Source organism: Bos indicus, chromosome 12 (assembly GCF_029378745.1).
Source record: "Bos indicus isolate NIAB-ARS_2022 breed Sahiwal x Tharparkar chromosome 12, NIAB-ARS_B.indTharparkar_mat_pri_1.0, whole genome shotgun sequence".
Classification (NCBI taxonomy): Eukaryota; Metazoa; Chordata; class Mammalia; order Artiodactyla; family Bovidae; genus Bos; species Bos indicus.
Window position 1 is genome coordinate 31,091,248 of NC_091771.1, and position 17,963 is coordinate 31,109,210.

Consider the following 17,963-nt stretch of genomic DNA (forward strand, 5'->3'; position numbering starts at 1 on the left):
TCGTATCCGACTCTTTGTGACCTCAGGGACTGTAGCCCACCAGTCTCCTCTGTTCATGGGATTCTCCAGGCAGGAATACTGGGTGGGTTGCCATTTCCTTCTTCATCTCTTTGACCATCTCAGCAATCTCACTGTTGGTTTATCTTTACAGGGATGTTTTCCCACTGGATTTAAATTTTTCTTGGTAGATGCTATGTAGTTCTCATGAAATTAAGTAAAACCATGATAAAAATGGTGATTGCAGCCATGAAATTAAAAGACGCTTACTCCTTGGAAGGAAACCTAGAGAGCATATTAAAGAGCAGAGACATTACTTTGCCAACAAAGGTCCGTCTAGTCAAGGCTATGGTTTTTCCTGTGGTCATGTATGGATGTGAGAGTTGGACTGTGAAGAAGGCTGAGCACCAAAGAATTGATGCTTTTGAACTGTGGTGTTGGAGAAGACTCTTGAGAGTCCCTTGGACTGCAAGGAGATCCAACCAATCCATTCTAAAGGAAATTAGTGCTGAATATTCATTGGAAGGACTGTTGCTGAAGCTGAAACTCCAATACTTTGGCCACCTCATGTGAAGAGTTGACTCATTGGAAAAGACTCTGATGCTGGGAGAGATTGGGGGCAGGAGGAGAAGGGGACGACAGAGGATGAGACGGCTGGATGGCATCACTGACTCGATGGACATGAGTTTGGGTGAACTCCGGGAGTTGGTGATGGACAGGGAGGCCTGGCGTGCTGCAATTCATGGGGTCACAAAGAGTAGGACATGACTGAGTGACTGATCTGAACTGATGATAAAAATAATGATACGGCACTTAAATGATGCCAATAAACTATTTTCATTCTATTTTTTATTTGGCAGGGGGGAGGCTTCCCAGGTGACTTGGTGGTAAAGAATTTGCCTGCCAATTCAGGAGACATGGGTTTGACCCCTGGGTTGGGAAGATCCCCTGGGTCACAGTCTGAACGACAAAACAAAACACAACCCCCTCCCCTGGCAGCGAGCACCGCGCTCTCTTCTTCACTGGGGCGTTTTTAGAAACAGGAGTCTATTCTCATTGCCTCCATTCCCTCACTTTTCATTCACTTCTCAACTCACTAATATGTGACTTCCGCCCCCACATTCTACTAAAATTGCTCATTCAAAACTAGGTCACCAACTGCTTCCTAATTTCCCATCCCAACCACCTCTTTGCATTTTTACTTGTCCTGTCTCCTGTGAGACAGATTTGACCATTTTTCTACCTTGGATGCTTCCTCTTCATTAGACTAAAACACTGCATTTTCCCCCTTGTCCCCCACCAGCCACCCACCCTGAGGTGGGTGTCCTGCCTTTTGCAGGCTTCTTCCTTCAGTTACCCCTCAGATGTGGGCACACGGTCCCTTTGTGACCTTTTCCTTACTCTGTTCTCCCTCTCTAACCCATTTGCTCGCATCAAGGTGGGGACAACGACTCCCATGTTGACCTTTGGCGTAGACCTCTCTCCAGTCCCCATTTCTGCCCTTTGGAGATTTCTACCCAAATGTCCCCAAGGAACTTCGAGCCCTGCCTGTGTCCAATGACTAAGTGTCCACCCCCATCCCCACCCTATAAAGCATTTTCCGGTACTTCTGACTGAGTAATCGGTCCCTGTAAGGGATCTGCATCACCAAACTCATGACCTCTCTCTCTGACAGGTATATGCATGCTACCTTTACCCCTTCTGGTAAATTCCTATTCATCCTGCAAAACTCATCTCATCTCCTCATCTGGAAAAGCCTTCCAGAGTCCCCACCTGCCCAAGCTGAGTTGGGTATCCCGCTCATGTGCATTCTGAAAATCTCTATCAAATGCATCTCTCTTCCTATTGTAATTACTGATATCTCTCTATATATTTTTGCCAAGTTTGGGCTATATAATCTGTGCATCCCAAACACAGACCAGCACCTGGCCCACACCAGAAAACCTCTGCTCAACAACAGAATGAATAAAATACTGGATAAAGGAACGATGTGAACATCTCAAACACTGGTGACTCTCTGAAACCGCATTCGGTCAGCAAACTACAGCCCGCAGGTTGGCCGTTTATTTCTGTAAAAAGAGCTTTACTGGAACCTGGCCACACTCGTTCACTTGGCGTGGCCACTTCTGCTCTAATGATGGCAGAGTGGAGTAGTTGTAACAGAGGCTGTTTGGCCCACAAAGCTTAAAATATTTACTATCTGTCCTTAATTTGCCTGCTTTCTGCTCCAAATCATCTCAGCACTTTATCAACTTTCCCTAATGATGAAAACAAACAAAAAAAAAACAAACACAAGAGCTCCCACTGCTACTGCTACTCTTAACATTTATTCAAAAGATATTGCAGTTCTAAATGCCTGTTCTCACGGACTGGGCTTCCCTGGTGGCTCAGATGGTAAAGAATCTGCCTGCAATGCAGGAGACCCTGGTTCAGTTCCTGGGTCGGGAAGATCTGCTGGAGAAGGGACAGGCTATCCACTCTAGCATTCTCAGGCTTCCCTGTGGCTCAGCTGATAAAGAATCTGCCTGCAATGTGGGGGACCTGGGTTCGATCCCTGGGTTGGGAAGATCCTCTGGGAAAGGCTACTCACTCCAGTATTCTGGCCTGGAGAATTCCATGGATTGGATAGTCCATGGGGTCACAAAGAGTCAGACACAACTGAGTGACTTTCACTTTTTCTCATAGACTATGCACTGCAGTGGGGTGAGAGATGGCCAGTGTGCAAAGGCAAAATAAGAATCACAGGCCATGATATAAACTGGTGAAGGAGACAAACAGGAAAATGTGTTACAAAGTACCTGATTGGGAAGGGGCCCTGAATAGGGGGATCACAGTCAGGTCTCTTTCCAGGGCCATGACATTTATGTCTTTTTAAGATTTTTTTTTTTTGATGTGGGCCACTTTTAAAGTCTTCACTGAATTTGTTACAATATTGCTTCTGTTTTATGTTTCGGGCATGAGGCATGTGGGATCTTGATTCCCCAACCAGGGATCCCTGCATTGGGAAGTAAAGTACGAACCATGGGACCACGAGGGAAGTCCTTGGAGCCATGACATTTATGTTGAAACCTGAAGGAGAAGACAGGGCTAGTCTTGGAGTGTGCTGGAGGAAGTGTGTTCTAGAAGGCGTGCTGACCACAGGAGCCTTTTGTCAGGAAGGGGTTGAAATGCATAAAGAGCTGAAAGCAGGCCATGAGGCGGGGGTACCGAGACCAGCATGAAAAGAAAGAAAGATACAAACAGGCTCCAGCAGGGAGACCTGACCTTGGAGACCTGGGAGGCCAGGTGAGAGATACTAGATTCACTGATTACATTCCAAACATTGGTCACTATACGAAGAGCTTCCATTCTGACATTATCATGACTACTCAGGCTTTTCAAAAATTAATACTATGCTTCTGTGTTAAATTGTTCCAATCAAGTTTACTTCTCCTTCAATATATGTGACATTAACTTGATTGCCCTACATTTTAAACTTTGGCAGGATTCAACCTGCCTTTTGAAAAAATTTACCAAAGAGGCAAGTTTACCCAGTATGTTGAGCTCCAAAATAAAATTTCCTTTTAACAAGAAGAATTCATAACAAAATAAGCTGAAAAAAACTGTCTCAACTTACCTTTTCTGACTGAACTTCTCTGATTATTTCTAGAGTAAAGTATTCTCATCTCATCTTTTAAAAACTGTATTCTGACATTTAACTATCCCTCTCAAAAAATATTACAGTTCTCTCAGGGTGCACCAGTTGACATGAAACTGCCAGGCTTTCAGCAACGTTGGGTATACTTATTTCCATGAATACAAATTATATCCTGACACGGCGTACACTATATAAGTTAACAATTTTTACATAACATATTAGGCCATGAGAGATGTTTTTCAGAAAAAAGGAACATAAAACATATATAAATCTACTAAAAATGCAGTACAGTAAAGAACTGCCTTTTTATTTAGTAGTGAAGTCGCTCAGTCTTGTCCGACTCTTTGCGACCCCATGGACTGTAGCCTATCAGGCTCCTCCGTCCATGGGATTTTCCAGGCAAGAGTGCTGGAGTGGGTTGCCATTTCCTTCTCCAGGAACTGAACCAGGGTCTCCTGCATTGCAGGCAGATGCTTTATCGTCTGAGCCAAGTAGTGAAGGATCTAATAAAAAATTGTGTTTTCTTAACAAATTGTTTTTATATTCAATCTTAGGTTTCACTAAGACAGATTTTATGTCCACCTAGAGGGAGGTAAGTGGGGCTTCCCCAGTGGCTCAGTGGTAAAGAATCCACCTGCCAGTGCAGAAGACACAGGAGACTTGGGTTCAATTCCTGGGGTCAGGAGGATCCCCTGGAGAAGGGAATGGCAACCCATTCCAGTATTCCTGCCTAGGAAATCCCATGGACAGAGGGGCCTGGCAGGCTACAGTCCACGGGGTCACAAGAGTCGGAAAGGACTGAGCGACTCAACAACAAACAGAGGTAACTAGCCGTCTTGCTGTTGTCCTTTGAGAACTTAAACAGCATCTTGAGTTTGACAGTGAAACTTCATAGGTTTATGCCTGACTGTAGAGTCAGAAAACACCATACACAAAGCAAGAAATTATGTACAAAGTAAGGAAGTGCTTAGGTTTATTTTTCAGCAGAATCACTTTAAGATCTGTAAAATTTTAAGGGTCTTAGGAAAGAGTACTAATTTATAACAAAGAAACTGGGAGAACATGCTTTGTGGACTAGCTTGTATTTATAGCATATCTGGTTCTTTTAAGCCACACTAAAGCCATGATGCTCTCCACATAGACTGGTAAAGAACCCGCCTGCCAATTTAGGAGACATAAAAGATGTGGGTTGGATCCCTGGATCAAGAAGATCCCCTGGAGGAGGGCATGGCAACCCACTCCAGTACTCTTGCCTGGGAAATCTCATGGACAGAGGAGCCTGGTGGGCTATAGTCTACGGGGTCATAAAGGGTCAGACAAAACTGAGTGACTAACACACACACACACACACACACACACACACACAGGAAATGGGTAGGGGGTCCCAGTGGGACAGTCTATCATGGAGGACTCGGAAGAAATTGTGCAACAGCCAACATAGGAATGTGACCCTTTGGAGAAGGAAAATGAAGAGAGGAGCCTGATCACTGCCACTCCCTCTGCCTGGAGGCATGGTCCATGCCAGAGCAGCTGCTTGAGGGGCTCAGAGTCTGTCCATCACAGGGAGCTGAAATACAGATCAAGGTCTGTAGAGTTGAGGGCAGTGTGTGGGGCAGGGAAGGGAGATAACACAGACAAACTGTCCCCTTAGAGCGTGCGCTCAACCTGGGACTTGAGAGAGGTCCTGTTGATGCAAAACTCCGATCACACTGCCTCACTTCCCCGCTTCCAAAGCCTCCAATGGTTTCCTCACTCAGAGTCAAAGGTTGATGACCTTCTGAGGCCTCCTGCAAGTCCCCTCCATGCTAATTCACCTGTCTACTCACATTCTCAGCCCGTCCTCCCGCCCCCTCACTCAGCTCCAGCCTCCCTGGCCTTCCTGCCACCCCAGGGCCTTTGCACTGGCTCTTTCCTCCCTGCCCTCCTTTGGGGACTGGCTTAAAGGTCATCTCTCAGGAAGGCCTTTCCCAACCACTTTATTTAAAATTGGAATCCTGGGACTTCCCTGGTGGACCATTGGTTAAGACTCCACGTTCCCAATGCAGGGGGCTCAGGTTCCACCCATGGTCAGGGAACTAAGATCCTGAGTGCCATGGAGCATGACCAAAGAAATATATATACAATAAATGAAAATAAAACAACAGCCAAAAAAGCCATAAAAACATAAAGGGAGCAGAAAATGCAAGTAGATGCTTAAATAAACATTTAAAACTACTTCTTCAAAAAATAAAATTGGAATCCCCCTTCTTCCTGACCCAAACTTCCTACTCATCCTTCTCTGATTCATTTTCTTCAATACTAGTAAAGCCTGGCATGCTGCAGTTTATGGGGTTGCAAAGAGTTGGACCTGACTGAACAACTGAACAACTGCTCCTGATAATGTGATTTATTTATCCACTAAAATAAAGAAGTGTGCCCACTCCCATCCTGAAATTCTAAAACAAGGACCAGGACTTTTTTCTGTTTTCACAGCTTTATCCCACACCTAGAACAAGGTTAACACGTAACTGCGCCACAGCACTAATTGTTGAATGAGTGACTGAACACATAATTAACCTGCAGCAGTCCTGTAACAGCAGGTAGATCCATCATAATACACACACATCATGGGAACCAGTAAAAAAATTATCTGATTTTTATAGCAGTGCTTGCCAAGAAAACAACTAACCATTATGACGACCAGTAATCACCTGAGTAAATGACAACTCACAAAATGACAAACAGATTAAAAAATGTGTTCTTCCACTAATGATAAAAGAATTGCAGGAAGTTGCCTGGTGCGCCAGTGGCTAAGACTCCATGCTCCCAATGCAAGGGGCCTGGGTGTGATCCCTGGTCAGAAACCCCACATGCTACAACTAAGAGTTTGCATGCCACAAGTAAGACCCAATGCAGCCAAGTAAAATATAACATTTTTAAAAAGAAATACAATAATAACAGCAGTAGTAGTGATAATCACTGTAATGGTAATACTCAACACTGGCAAGGCTGTGGCATTGAGAAGTGTTTCAACAACAGTATAAAAATAATTATTACACATTTTCTACAAAATAAGTCAGCCTTAAAAAATGTTTGGAATCTGCATTTATGCAACAATTACACTTCAGATAATCTAAGAGAAGAATATGAAAGAAAACAAATAAATTCAAAGATCCAAATTGCAACATTATGGAAGACAGTGGGGAACGAGCAAAGCCCAATTTGCATAAGTAAATTCTGATTCTATTCCCCACCCATTCTTCTCCTCCTCCAAGAGGCTGCCCAGAATTGCCCAGGTTGCAATTTCTCAAAGCACTATGTTTCTCGCTTTCCTAACACTTATCACAATCTCTAATAATGCATTTATCTTTGTGCTTTTTTACTGTCTATTTCATCCATTAGACTAAGTTGCACAAAGGCAGGAGTTCTCTGCTCAGTGCTGCAGCCCTCGATTTACAACTATTAGCACATAATAACCACCCAGAATTTGTTAAAACAATAAGTAAGTGAATAAAACAGAATCTCATGCTGCCATTAAAATATTTCTAAAACACTGACACCATAGGAAATGCCTACAATATAATATTAGTAGGAAAAATCAAAATTCATATTCAGTATTAATTCAGCTATTAAAGCATGCACAGAAAGAAACACGTGGGAAGAACAATTTCCATAATATTAACTCTGGTTGGATGCTAAAAATGTAAGTACAGTGACTTTCTATCTTTATATTTTCCTATATTCAAAATTTTTTACAACAGGTATGTATTATTTCTGTAATAAGATAGGACAATAAAGTAAAACTTAGAGGAAATGACATGAGCAGAAGAAGGGACAGACAGACAGAAAGAGAAGAGCAGAGAACATCAGTGGAGGGACATGGTCCAGCCAGGGCAGAACAGGACGGGGCTGGGGCAGGGCCATTCTGTGGGCAAACATGGGTTGTCCAAGACGTGTAAAAGCTGAAAAGAGTGAAACGGTCACTGCTGTACTGCAGGAAGGTCTCTCTCCACAGGCCAAATCCAGTCCCCTACAGACATCCCTCATTTTACTGCACTCCACAAATGCTGCATTTTTAAATAAATCACAAGTTTATGGCAACCCCCCTCAAGGACTCTATCAGCGCCATTTTCCAACCAGCATTTGCTCACTTCATGTTTCTGTGTCACATTTTGGTAACTCTCACAATATTTCAAACTTTTAAATTACTATTATGCTTGTTATGCTGATCCGTGATCAATCATATTTGATGTTATTAGCATGACTTGTTGAAGGCTCAGATGATGGTTCAGATTTTTTATAAATAAACAGCTCTTAATTAAGGTAGATACACTGCTTTTTAATACATAATGTTATTGCACATTTAATAGACTCCAGTGCTTCCCAGATGACTCAGTGGGTAAAGAATCTGTCTGCAATGGAGGAGAAACAGGAGACATGAGTTCAATTCCTGGGTTGGGAAGATCCCCTGGAGGAGGGCATGGCTACCCCACCCACTCCAGTACTCTTGCCTGGAAAATCCATGGACAGAGGAGCTTGGTGGGCTACAGTCCATGGGTTCACAAAGAGCCGGACACAACTGAGAGACTGAGCACACACAGCGTGAACATAATTTTTAGGTGCACTGGGAAACCACACACACACACACAAACCCTCAAAACTCGCTTTATTGCGTGAAGCAAATACTGAACCCACAGCATCTCCCAGGTGTGCCTGTATCTGTGCAAATTAAGCTGTGTTGAAACACAGTTGCACCCATGCATGCACATACTGTCTCTGGCTACTCTCATGCTAAGTAGTTACAACACAGATCATTATGGCCCAGAGAGCCTAAAATACTTATTAATACTATGTAGCCCTTTCCAGAAACAATTTTTTGAACCCTGGTCCATAAGATGCATCAGGGAAGGGAGAAACTAAAAGCTGTAAAGTGGTGATTATAAGGGCCGTCATTTTAAGGGTGACGCAGAGGAAGACAGTGGTAGACAGAGGAGTCTTGACCAGTGTCCATATCTACAATCAAATGGAAGAAGGGGAAAAGGCCCTTCTAAAGAAGGAGAGGCATTCCTACTTCAGACAGCTACCTTCATTTTATTCGCTCACTATTTTAAAGCACAGCAGGAAAAGCAGTCCCTGCTGCATTGGTTACCTGCAGGGTCGGAACTGTAGAGACTGGCAGCTGCGGCTATGGTTCCCGGTGGGTGGATGGCACTCGCTGAAGACCTCTGACTCGCAATCAGGATCCTGCTCTTGGCAGACGGTAAACGTGACATCGCACCCAATCCCAGCTGGGGCTTAAGGAGCATGGCTGATCGATAGAAAGTTGGGGGAACTTCGTAATGAGTATAGGGAGGAGAACAAAATTCTTCTTTTCCAGGGCGTTCTGCAACCTAGGATAAATGAACAGAAGCTCAATCAGAAAACTGCACATCATAGGATGAGCATTGAACCTCGTCCTACGACCAAGGCTCCAACAATGACCACTCTGGCATCACTGAGCTGCTCCATCACCCATCACTTACCTTCTCTGGGCCCAGGGTCTTCATCTCTAAGTTGACCACAATGGGATGATCCCTTCGGTCTATGCTGGTTCTAATACTCTATGAATCTACATTCCACTGGGAGAAACAAGAACTCCCTCCATAAGATTTTAAAATTATATCACTACGAAATCATTGGAATTTGTGCAAGTAGTCAATCTATAAATAATGTCAATGATGCAAGGCAAGAATTTAGCAAATGTTCATGGAATTATGAAAGTTTCCTTATTCCCAAGGAGAACAGGCAGTTTTTCTGGTGACCTTGTCTTACAACAGGTTGATGAACTTTATCAATTTAGGTTAAGTCTTTATTAGGCTACTTAGGAAATAAACTATGCATTGTTAATGAGGGAGGAAAGGTTATTTAATGGAAGAATAGAGAAGTTAATGGAAAGATGTGTTTTCAGGCCTCTATATTCTGTTGATATAATTAAAAATGAGAGACTCAATTACCTCTGATTGTCTTCCCTAGTATGGTGGTGCCTCCAGGAATGTTTGAGCAAGTTTCGCTAGAATGGAAGTTTTGGGGCAGAGTCTTGTTGACTGTTGAATTCATAGCACCTAGAACAATGTCTAGCACAGAGCTGAAATCAACAAACATCTATTAAATAAAGGAATCATGTTTCATTCTTTCCTGAATCCAATAACATAACATCATGTTATCATGTTACTACTTCCTGTGATTAACCATTTGGATTAGAACACAATGGATGGCTACCTTACATATATGCAATCATATGGCTACCTTTTATATATGCAATTCTGTACTCACAAAGCCTGTTCATAACATCAGTGTTTCCTCATGCTAGAAATGAAGAACATAAGTCACCGAAAAATAACCTTACTTCAAGTTAAAAAAAAACAGAGTCAGAGGCTTATGAAAAGACATACATGTTAATTAAGTCTACTCTAAATCACAATACATTTTACAAGTCAAACCTCTTTCTATTCAGGAATCACAGGCATTTAACAACATTCTTTAATAGGGGCTATAAAGCTGTGATCCAGGCTGCTGAAGAGATAAACCCTTAATTTAATACTCTTTTAATGTCGAAATAGATAAAAGTTCTCTTTAAATTGACATTATTGAAACAAAAGATGAGGCCTTTAAAGTTTTATCATAATCACATTGTAAAATATGTATGATCGCTATAGCCGATAGACGGAACTCAGGCTCCAGCAAATTATATTCCTATGAAAGAATATTCTACATCTGCTCTCTGATAAAATTTTTACTATTTCTACTTACTCTCTCACTATCAATCTTTGGCATTTCAATTATACTCATATCCCCTCGATTTTTAAATTTTAGTGTCTAAATGTTTGGTGTCATTGTTCATGTCTTTCAGCAGGTGCTCTCATGAAGAAATTACCATTTCTAACCTACATCTGTTGGGTTTTTCAGATTGCAGTGTCTTATCTCAGTAATTATTCCATTTTTTCAAACTGGATACATTTCTTGGGTCAAAATTCATCATGCCATCGTTGGAAAACAACCTTAACGATTACAGGAACTTCGGTGCCGATCATTTTGTTGGGTAATTTGTCTCTGGTAAGATAACAAAAAGTATTCCTTAGATGCCTACTCTGTGCATTTTTAATAAAACAAGAGCGTCTACAAAAAAGCATCACACTCTTTTCTTTCATCTTTATTGACAAAACACAGCAGGTGTCACTGCACAGTCATAGACATAGGGAGATTAACCTCAAATGGAGGTTTTTTCCCCCCTCCTTCTCCAATGGAGTATTTTTAGAGAAATAATTTAAAAGCAAACTAAAGAATCCTCGTGATTTCAAATTTCTAAAATCATTTCAGGCACATGAGCAAATAGGTTCTTACTGTAGCCTGAAGAAAGGGTCTGGGCCCTAGATTCTCTGATTAAGGCAGAAAACAGTCCTCAGATCAAGGGGCTGGTGCCCAGCAGCACTTCTATCCCCGTGCTAACGGGGTCTCTCTCAACCCCTCAGAGCTACTAAAGCTGCAGGAACACTCAAGCCACTTCGTGAAGACTTGGGATGGCTTCCAGACGGTTAAGACTTCAGAATATCTGTGGGGGTGGGCAGGGAGGAATGTGCATCTAATATAGAAATTACTCTATATTTTATGGAAGGACCAGAAGCAACAAAGATGGAAAATATACACAAGAAACGATAAGACAGGTCAGAGAGAAAGAACAGGATTCTTGTCTACATCTCTAAATACAGTTTTTCTCACAAACGTGTTTCTCAGAGAAAAATCTGGGGTATCTTTTTTTGGGGAGAAGGTGGCACAGAATTACTTTATTTGAAGAACTGAATGAAGCGTGCTCAGTCGTACCCAACTCTTTGCCACCCCGTGGACTGTAGCCCATATGGCTCCTCTGTCCTTGGAGTTTTCCCAGCAAGAAGACTGGAGTGGGTAGCCATTTCCTTTCTAGATCTTTCCAACCCAGGGATCAAATCCTAGTCTCCTGCATCTCCTGCACTGGCAGGCAGCTTCTTTACCACAGCATCACCTACACTTCCTCAAATGAAACTCCATAATGAAGTGATATTTTGAACAGAGAACTACAGAATGTGAAGGAGAGTCTTCCAGGTATCTTCTGCTGCTGCTGCTGCTAAGTCGCTTCAGTCGTGTCTGACTCTGTGCGACCCCACAGACGGCAGCCCACCAAGCTCCCCAGTCCCTGGGATTCTCCAGGCAAGAACACTGGAGTGGGCTGCCATTTCCTTCTCCAATGCATGAAAGTGAAAAGTGAAAGGCAAGTCACTCAGTCGTGTCCGACTCTTCGCGACCCACAGACTGCAGCCCACCAGGCTCCTCCGTCCATGGGACTTTCCAGGCAAGAGTACTGGAGTGCGGTGCCACTGCCTTCTCCATTCAGGTATCTGAGATAAGAATATCCTGAGCAGAGGTACGTGCAAAGGCCCTGAGGCAGCAAAAGGAGCGGGAATGAAGGCCAGGCAGTCAGGAAGTGAAGGAGCCAGACGGAGGGCATCCTAACAGCTGAGCCATCCTACCAGCTCCTGCCCATGTCCACAGCGGCCTGGGAAGAACTGGAGGGTGTCAGGGGGAGCACTGACCTGGCCTCACTTTCCTCTCAGTTGATCGCTGGTTGTCATGAGATTTGAGTCCAGAGAAAACCTGCTCTCTGAGCTCTGGGAGAACAACTGGCCCCAGCCCCGTGGTACTGAGAGGGGCGGCACAGTGAGGACCCGGGTGGCTATCTCAGCGCTGCCCTTGTTTTGTGGCTTTAGATGAGGGACTCAGAGCTCTCCAAATCTGCTTCCTCATCCGGACAATGATGAGAGCACCACAATCCCACCCTGCAGAGAATCACAGCAAGGATTGGCAAAGATGGGCAAAAATGAAATGTGACGCTATGTGGTCCTAGGACATAGCAGGCACTCAACTAAATGCTAGCTGTAATTATTGTTTAGACTTAAAACAGAGCCCATGCCTAACACATTATTTTCTACTCACTGTACTGTGTACAAACACAAAAATCTCCCATAGGGAAATATTCTCCTTCAGAAGAGGATCAAGTCTGATCAATTTGAATAATACATTCATTTGGGGTTTTTTTCCCACTACTTTATAGAAGAAGTGTGCTCACTTATCAGCAAGGAGATCAAACTAGTCAATCCTAAAGGAAATCACTGACTCAGTGGCAGTTTGAGCAAACTCCAGGACACAGTGAAGGAGAGCGAGGCCTGGCATGCTGCAGTCCTTGGGGTTGCAAAGAATCGGACAGGACTAAGCGACTGAATAACAATAAAGGAAATCAACGCTGAGTATTTACTGGAAGGACTGATACTGAAGCTAAAACTCCAATACTTTGGCCATCTGATGCTAAGACCCAGCTCATTGGAAAAGACCCTGATGATGCTGGGAAAGACTGAAAGCAGGAGAAGGGGATAACAGAGGATGAGATGGTTGGATGGCATTGCTGGCTCAATGAGCCTGAGTTTGAGCAAACTCCAGGAGATGGTGATGGACAGGGAAGCCTGGCGTGCTGCAGGCCATGGGGTCGCAAAGGGTCGGACACAACTGAGCGACTGAACAACAACAAGAACAATTTAAATACAGAAGCCAATTTAAATGCTTTTCTAACTTTTATGTATTATGTCAGGCAGAATTTAAAAGAATCCCTTTAGATGTTAGATCCACCTCATTCTGATCATCAGTCTCTTCCAGTGGAAACCGTTCATTCGCCTGCAATCTGCTCTAGTTCAAAACACCCCTTTCTATACAAATACATCCATCAGCATCTAGAATTTGCTAAGAGAGGACACTCTGCTTTCACAATTCATTGAAAACACCTCACGAACTTTAGGATGTTCAACTCACAGACTGTCTCACAATGACATTCTCTTACCTCCTGCAAAAACTTCTCACTCATTGGACTGAAGGGATGTCCTGGGGGCTTGATCCCCGACACCACTAGTCCAGAGCTGAACACCCGAGGCCTCTGCAGGTCCGGCTTGAACTTCTCGTAGAGGCCGGCAGCCGGCTTCAGGTCACCACCTGCCGCCTTGTCCTCTTTGGGGAGAGCCACGCTGCATGCAGGCGGAGCATAAGGGAGCCCCATGGGAACCAGTGACGCGTCCACCTGGCCGAGGGCCTGTGGGCTCCTCCGGATGTAGGTGATGATCTTGGGCCTCACGTGCTTGGGCTTGGGCATCACAACGGGCCTGGGGTCTGCCCGCTCTTCCCTCTTCTCAACCGGGGGGCCCATCGTCCCCTCCAGTGAGGTGGGTGTGTCCTCGGGACGGGGGAGGGCCCCAGGGAAGGCGTTCTTGGCAGGCACTTTGGGGGAGGCGTGTGACAACCCGGTGCTGTCAGCGGGAGGCAGGGCGGCCAGGGGGTACCCCACATCCACACTTGACGTGCCCAAGTCCTGAAAGCGGCTGCTGGGTGGCGGGGGCTGGCGGGCCACATTCACAGTTGTCTCTGGGTGGAGGGACGCGGGGACACCGAGAAGGACATCTGCCCTCACTGGGGAGGTGCTTTCAGTCTTCACTGCAGGTTCCAGATGGTTCCTGGTCTCTGCAACAGATAGACAGACCTCTTGGCCTTCCTCGGCTTCTGAGCGGCTGCTTGAAGGGTTGGGGGGCTCAGGGACCCGAGTTTCGCTCTCTCCAACAGAGGAAGCTGAGTCAAAAACCATAGTGTTGACACTGTTCCCATCTCCCAGGACGCCTTTCTCATCGCTGGCACCAGAGGGCTTGCTGTCAGTTGAGTTTCCAGGAACAAAAGCTACGTGACCATCCCCTGGTGACACACTGTTGGGCACCATTTCACCCAGCTTCCGAGCTGAGCCTGGCAAACTTCTGGACGTGGGTTGCTGATCCGCAGCTCGTGAGGAACCGGGGCTCGGTTTGGGGGTAGTTCGGAGAGACCCGTCCTCACCTCCCTTCTCCGGCTCACCTCTGTCTCTTCCTGCACCCGGGGGGTGGGGAACGCCATGTGCCAAGCTGCTCAACCCAGCGGCTGAGGCTCCTGGCTGCACCTCCCCAGCTGGCTCCTTTCTCCCGAGAGGTGACACGCCATGCCCCTGACGACACCCCAGCTCCCCGACCTGGGTGGACTTGAACTCCTGCACAGGTTTCAGCTCTGTCTTGGGCTCCACCTTCACCGGACCCACTTGTGCTTCTGGCCTTCTCGGGACATCCTTCGAGGCTGGAGAGCAATCGAGAGTGCACTCTGGATGGGCAGAAGGTGCTGTGCTCTGGGCGCTGACCTTGGGTACCCGTCCCCTCTCTGGCTGGATCTCTAAGGGGACGGTCTCCATGGTTACTGAGGTAGATGGTTTAGGATGATGTGCGCCCTTTCCCTCTGAGGTCCCGTCCGCCAGAGGACAAGGCGGCCCTGGAGAAGGGGCTGTCCCCGTCTTCGGCGGCCCCTTCCCATCACCGGGCACCAGATGCGGGGCTTCTGGGGACCCCAGCCCTGTGGGTTGTGGAAGCGGCCAGGCCAGGCCTCCAGCCCGCTCCTTTGTGAGCACATCCACTGCTGCAGCAGAACTGCTAACTCTTTCTAAAGAATGCCTCCTCAGTTCCTCGTTGTCAAGGGTCTTGGCCAACTTATCCTTGGGGACAGGCCGGGGGACATCAGCCTCCCGCTTAGCCGGAACCTCCAGGCTAGACTCGCCCATGACAGTCCTCCGACTCGGCAGACCTGGTCCCTGGAGACCCCGAAGGGCCTGTAGGTGGTCTGCACCTCTCTCCAGCTCGGACTCTTCATTCCGTTCTCTCTGAGCCATCAGAGAGAATTTAAAATCCTTCAGGCCGGTGGGGACAGCCTGAGATGCCTTCGCAAAGCCCTGAAGTGGGTGAAACTCCTTCGGGACACAGGGACTACTCTCTGGTCCCCTCAAATTTGCATTTCCAACTTCCTCTGGCACAGCACATGTGGCAGGCTCGTCAGAAGAGGAGCCAACCTCCAACATGATGGGGTTGGCATTGGCATCTCCCAAACTCAGGACTCGGTCATTATTATTTTTTGCTCCATTTCTGCTGTCCCGCAATTCGCTGTAACATGACTTCTTAGGAGCCACTGGAACACTCATTTTCCAGCCGTCAGTGGGGGCTGCCTGCCATGCAGTCCTCCTTAATGGAAAGGGGTGTCCTTCAAGCTGCTACCTGGAGAAGAGGAAATTCTCAAGCTGCTTGTTGCCCCCTGACAGCGTCACCAGGGCGATCCTGCTTTCATCATTTTCAGAGCAGTTTTAAAACCGAGCATTTTCTTCACACACAGAGAGACGACTTATCTGTTGGGTTCCCGGTGAATGAGAGCCAATTAGTCCATGAGACCTAGAGAGAAATAAAAAGAAAAGTACACTAGATTGACAGATAGAAACTCTCGGTAAACACAGATTTATTCATCACTTTCCTACCATTACTTCATTCACTCAATCCAGATACTATTTCTCCAAAACTTTTCTGATAGGGGCACGGGAGAACATAACATCGAAATGATTAATGTTAGAAATGGATTATAAACACACATTAAATCTTAAGTTTATATTTTAAAAATCCACAAGTTCATACTGATACTGATTAAAAAGGGCAGACGAGAAAGGAAGGTTCTTCTTCACAGAAGAATACCAACTGATACAAGAAAAATTAGACAATTAGAAAAATCACCACTTTGTATTCACCAGAGTAATAATTATCTTGGATGAGTGACACCAACGGTTGCTAAAATCACCAAGTGCAAAACTGCTGGGAAACAGGATATTTACACAGTCTTAGAGCTCCACCCTCCAGACTGCTTTATTTCTTACAAAGGAAAACTTCATCTGTACAACAGAGAAACCTGGTGGACATCATCAAATGTAACATATCGGTATAGAAAGCAATATCACACGCTCCCAGCATTAGGTCGTTCTCAGGCCTCACATGCCCCATGAGAGTATTCTTGGTATAAATATTCTTTTCCTTTCATTTGCTTGCATCTACACACAGCGTGTACTTTTTCCACTAATGAGATCATTTCCTATAAGCTAAGTTTTTGTCAGTCATTTTTTTAATTTGTCCCTTCTCCCTACTCCCCAGCACAGGATGCAGTAACATCCTAGCCTAAGTCTTTCCACTCTTTCCCCCCATATTCATAGAATCTTGTCCAAACCCACACATACACACACCTATGATTAACATACACACACAACCAAATCAAGATAGATAACCAACAAGGGCTGACTTTACAACACGGGGAACACGACTCAATACTCTATAACTACTGTATGAGAAAAGAATCAGGTAAGAATCAGAAAAGAACAGATATAAGCATATGTATAACTGAATTGCTGTGATGTACACTTGAAATGAACACAATACTATAAATCAACTATACTCAATAAAATTTTTAAATAAAAAACAGAATAAAACAAAAGACAAACACACACGCCTATACACAAGTATACACCTTCCCCTCCCTGCCGTGTTGCACTTCCGTTCTGTCCACTTTGTACTCACGTCCTCATCCTCCCACTCCTTAGGTCAGGCTGGTCCTGAGAAGGCCAGTGGACCTCCAGGTCCAGCCTCAAGCCTAACCCGGGTACTGACACTCTGATCCCAGCCTCAGTTCCCTGACACAGAGGGGAGTCTCAGTACATCCTTCTTTCTTTATTTATTCAGTTTTTAAGGTGTTTTCCTTGTGCCTCTGGCACAAATACAAAAAGCATGTAGGTAAATCAATAGGACAGCAGTTTAAAAGAGCTTCATGTTCTCTGGGTCGGGAAAGTCACAGACAGCAAGAATTCCACGAAGGTGAGCCAACCCACAAAGTAAGCGTCTCTAATTCTCTGAGGGCAGAATTATAAGCATGAAACCAACAGACCTCTTGAGCTTGAACTGCAGAGGCTGGCAGCAGGAAATCAGTAAATTCTCGGCAGTGACAACTCAAACCAGAGTATCAGCCACTGCAGCCCACAATGTGATTGCTAGAGAGTGACAAGTGACCAGTGCTTTCTAAAATGCAACACGGACTCAGCATCAGGCTCACTGACACGTCAGGTAAGCACCGCACCCTCTTCCTTGCCAACAAACAAAACTGTCTTTGTCCATCATTAACCATCAGGCATGTCTTCGGCTCTCCTGACTCTCCCTGGCTCTCAATCTCTGCTGATGGTTTGACCAACTTGTCCAGAACCTTTCAGTTGAGTGTATATATGTTCTCGCATCATTAAGCAGACAGATAGGATCTAGGTCCTCATAAACAATCTCTTCCTCTATCTTGCGCTTCAATTTCCTGTCACCATGTTTATTCTGTCTAGTACAGCAGGGAAGGCATGCCTGGACACAGAAGACCTCAGCAGACCCCCATC

The 17,963-nt window shown here is 45.2% G+C and overlaps 1 protein-coding gene across 2 annotated transcripts in view; it reads right to left on the reverse strand.

Annotated features, from left to right (window-relative positions):
* MTUS2 (microtubule associated scaffold protein 2) overlaps positions 1-17,963 on the reverse strand; it is a 388,875-nt gene that overhangs the window by 245,126 nt on the left and 125,786 nt on the right. For both annotated transcript variants that reach the window (XM_070800225.1, XM_070800223.1), the window contains exons 4-5: positions 13,512-15,948; positions 8,763-9,003 (exon numbers count right to left, since the gene is read on the reverse strand). In XM_070800225.1, coding sequence (XP_070656326.1) covers positions 8,763-9,003; positions 13,512-15,704 — 2,434 coding nt within the window. In that variant the 5' untranslated portion in view covers positions 15,705-15,948. The remainder of the gene's footprint in view (positions 1-8,762; positions 9,004-13,511; positions 15,949-17,963) is intronic.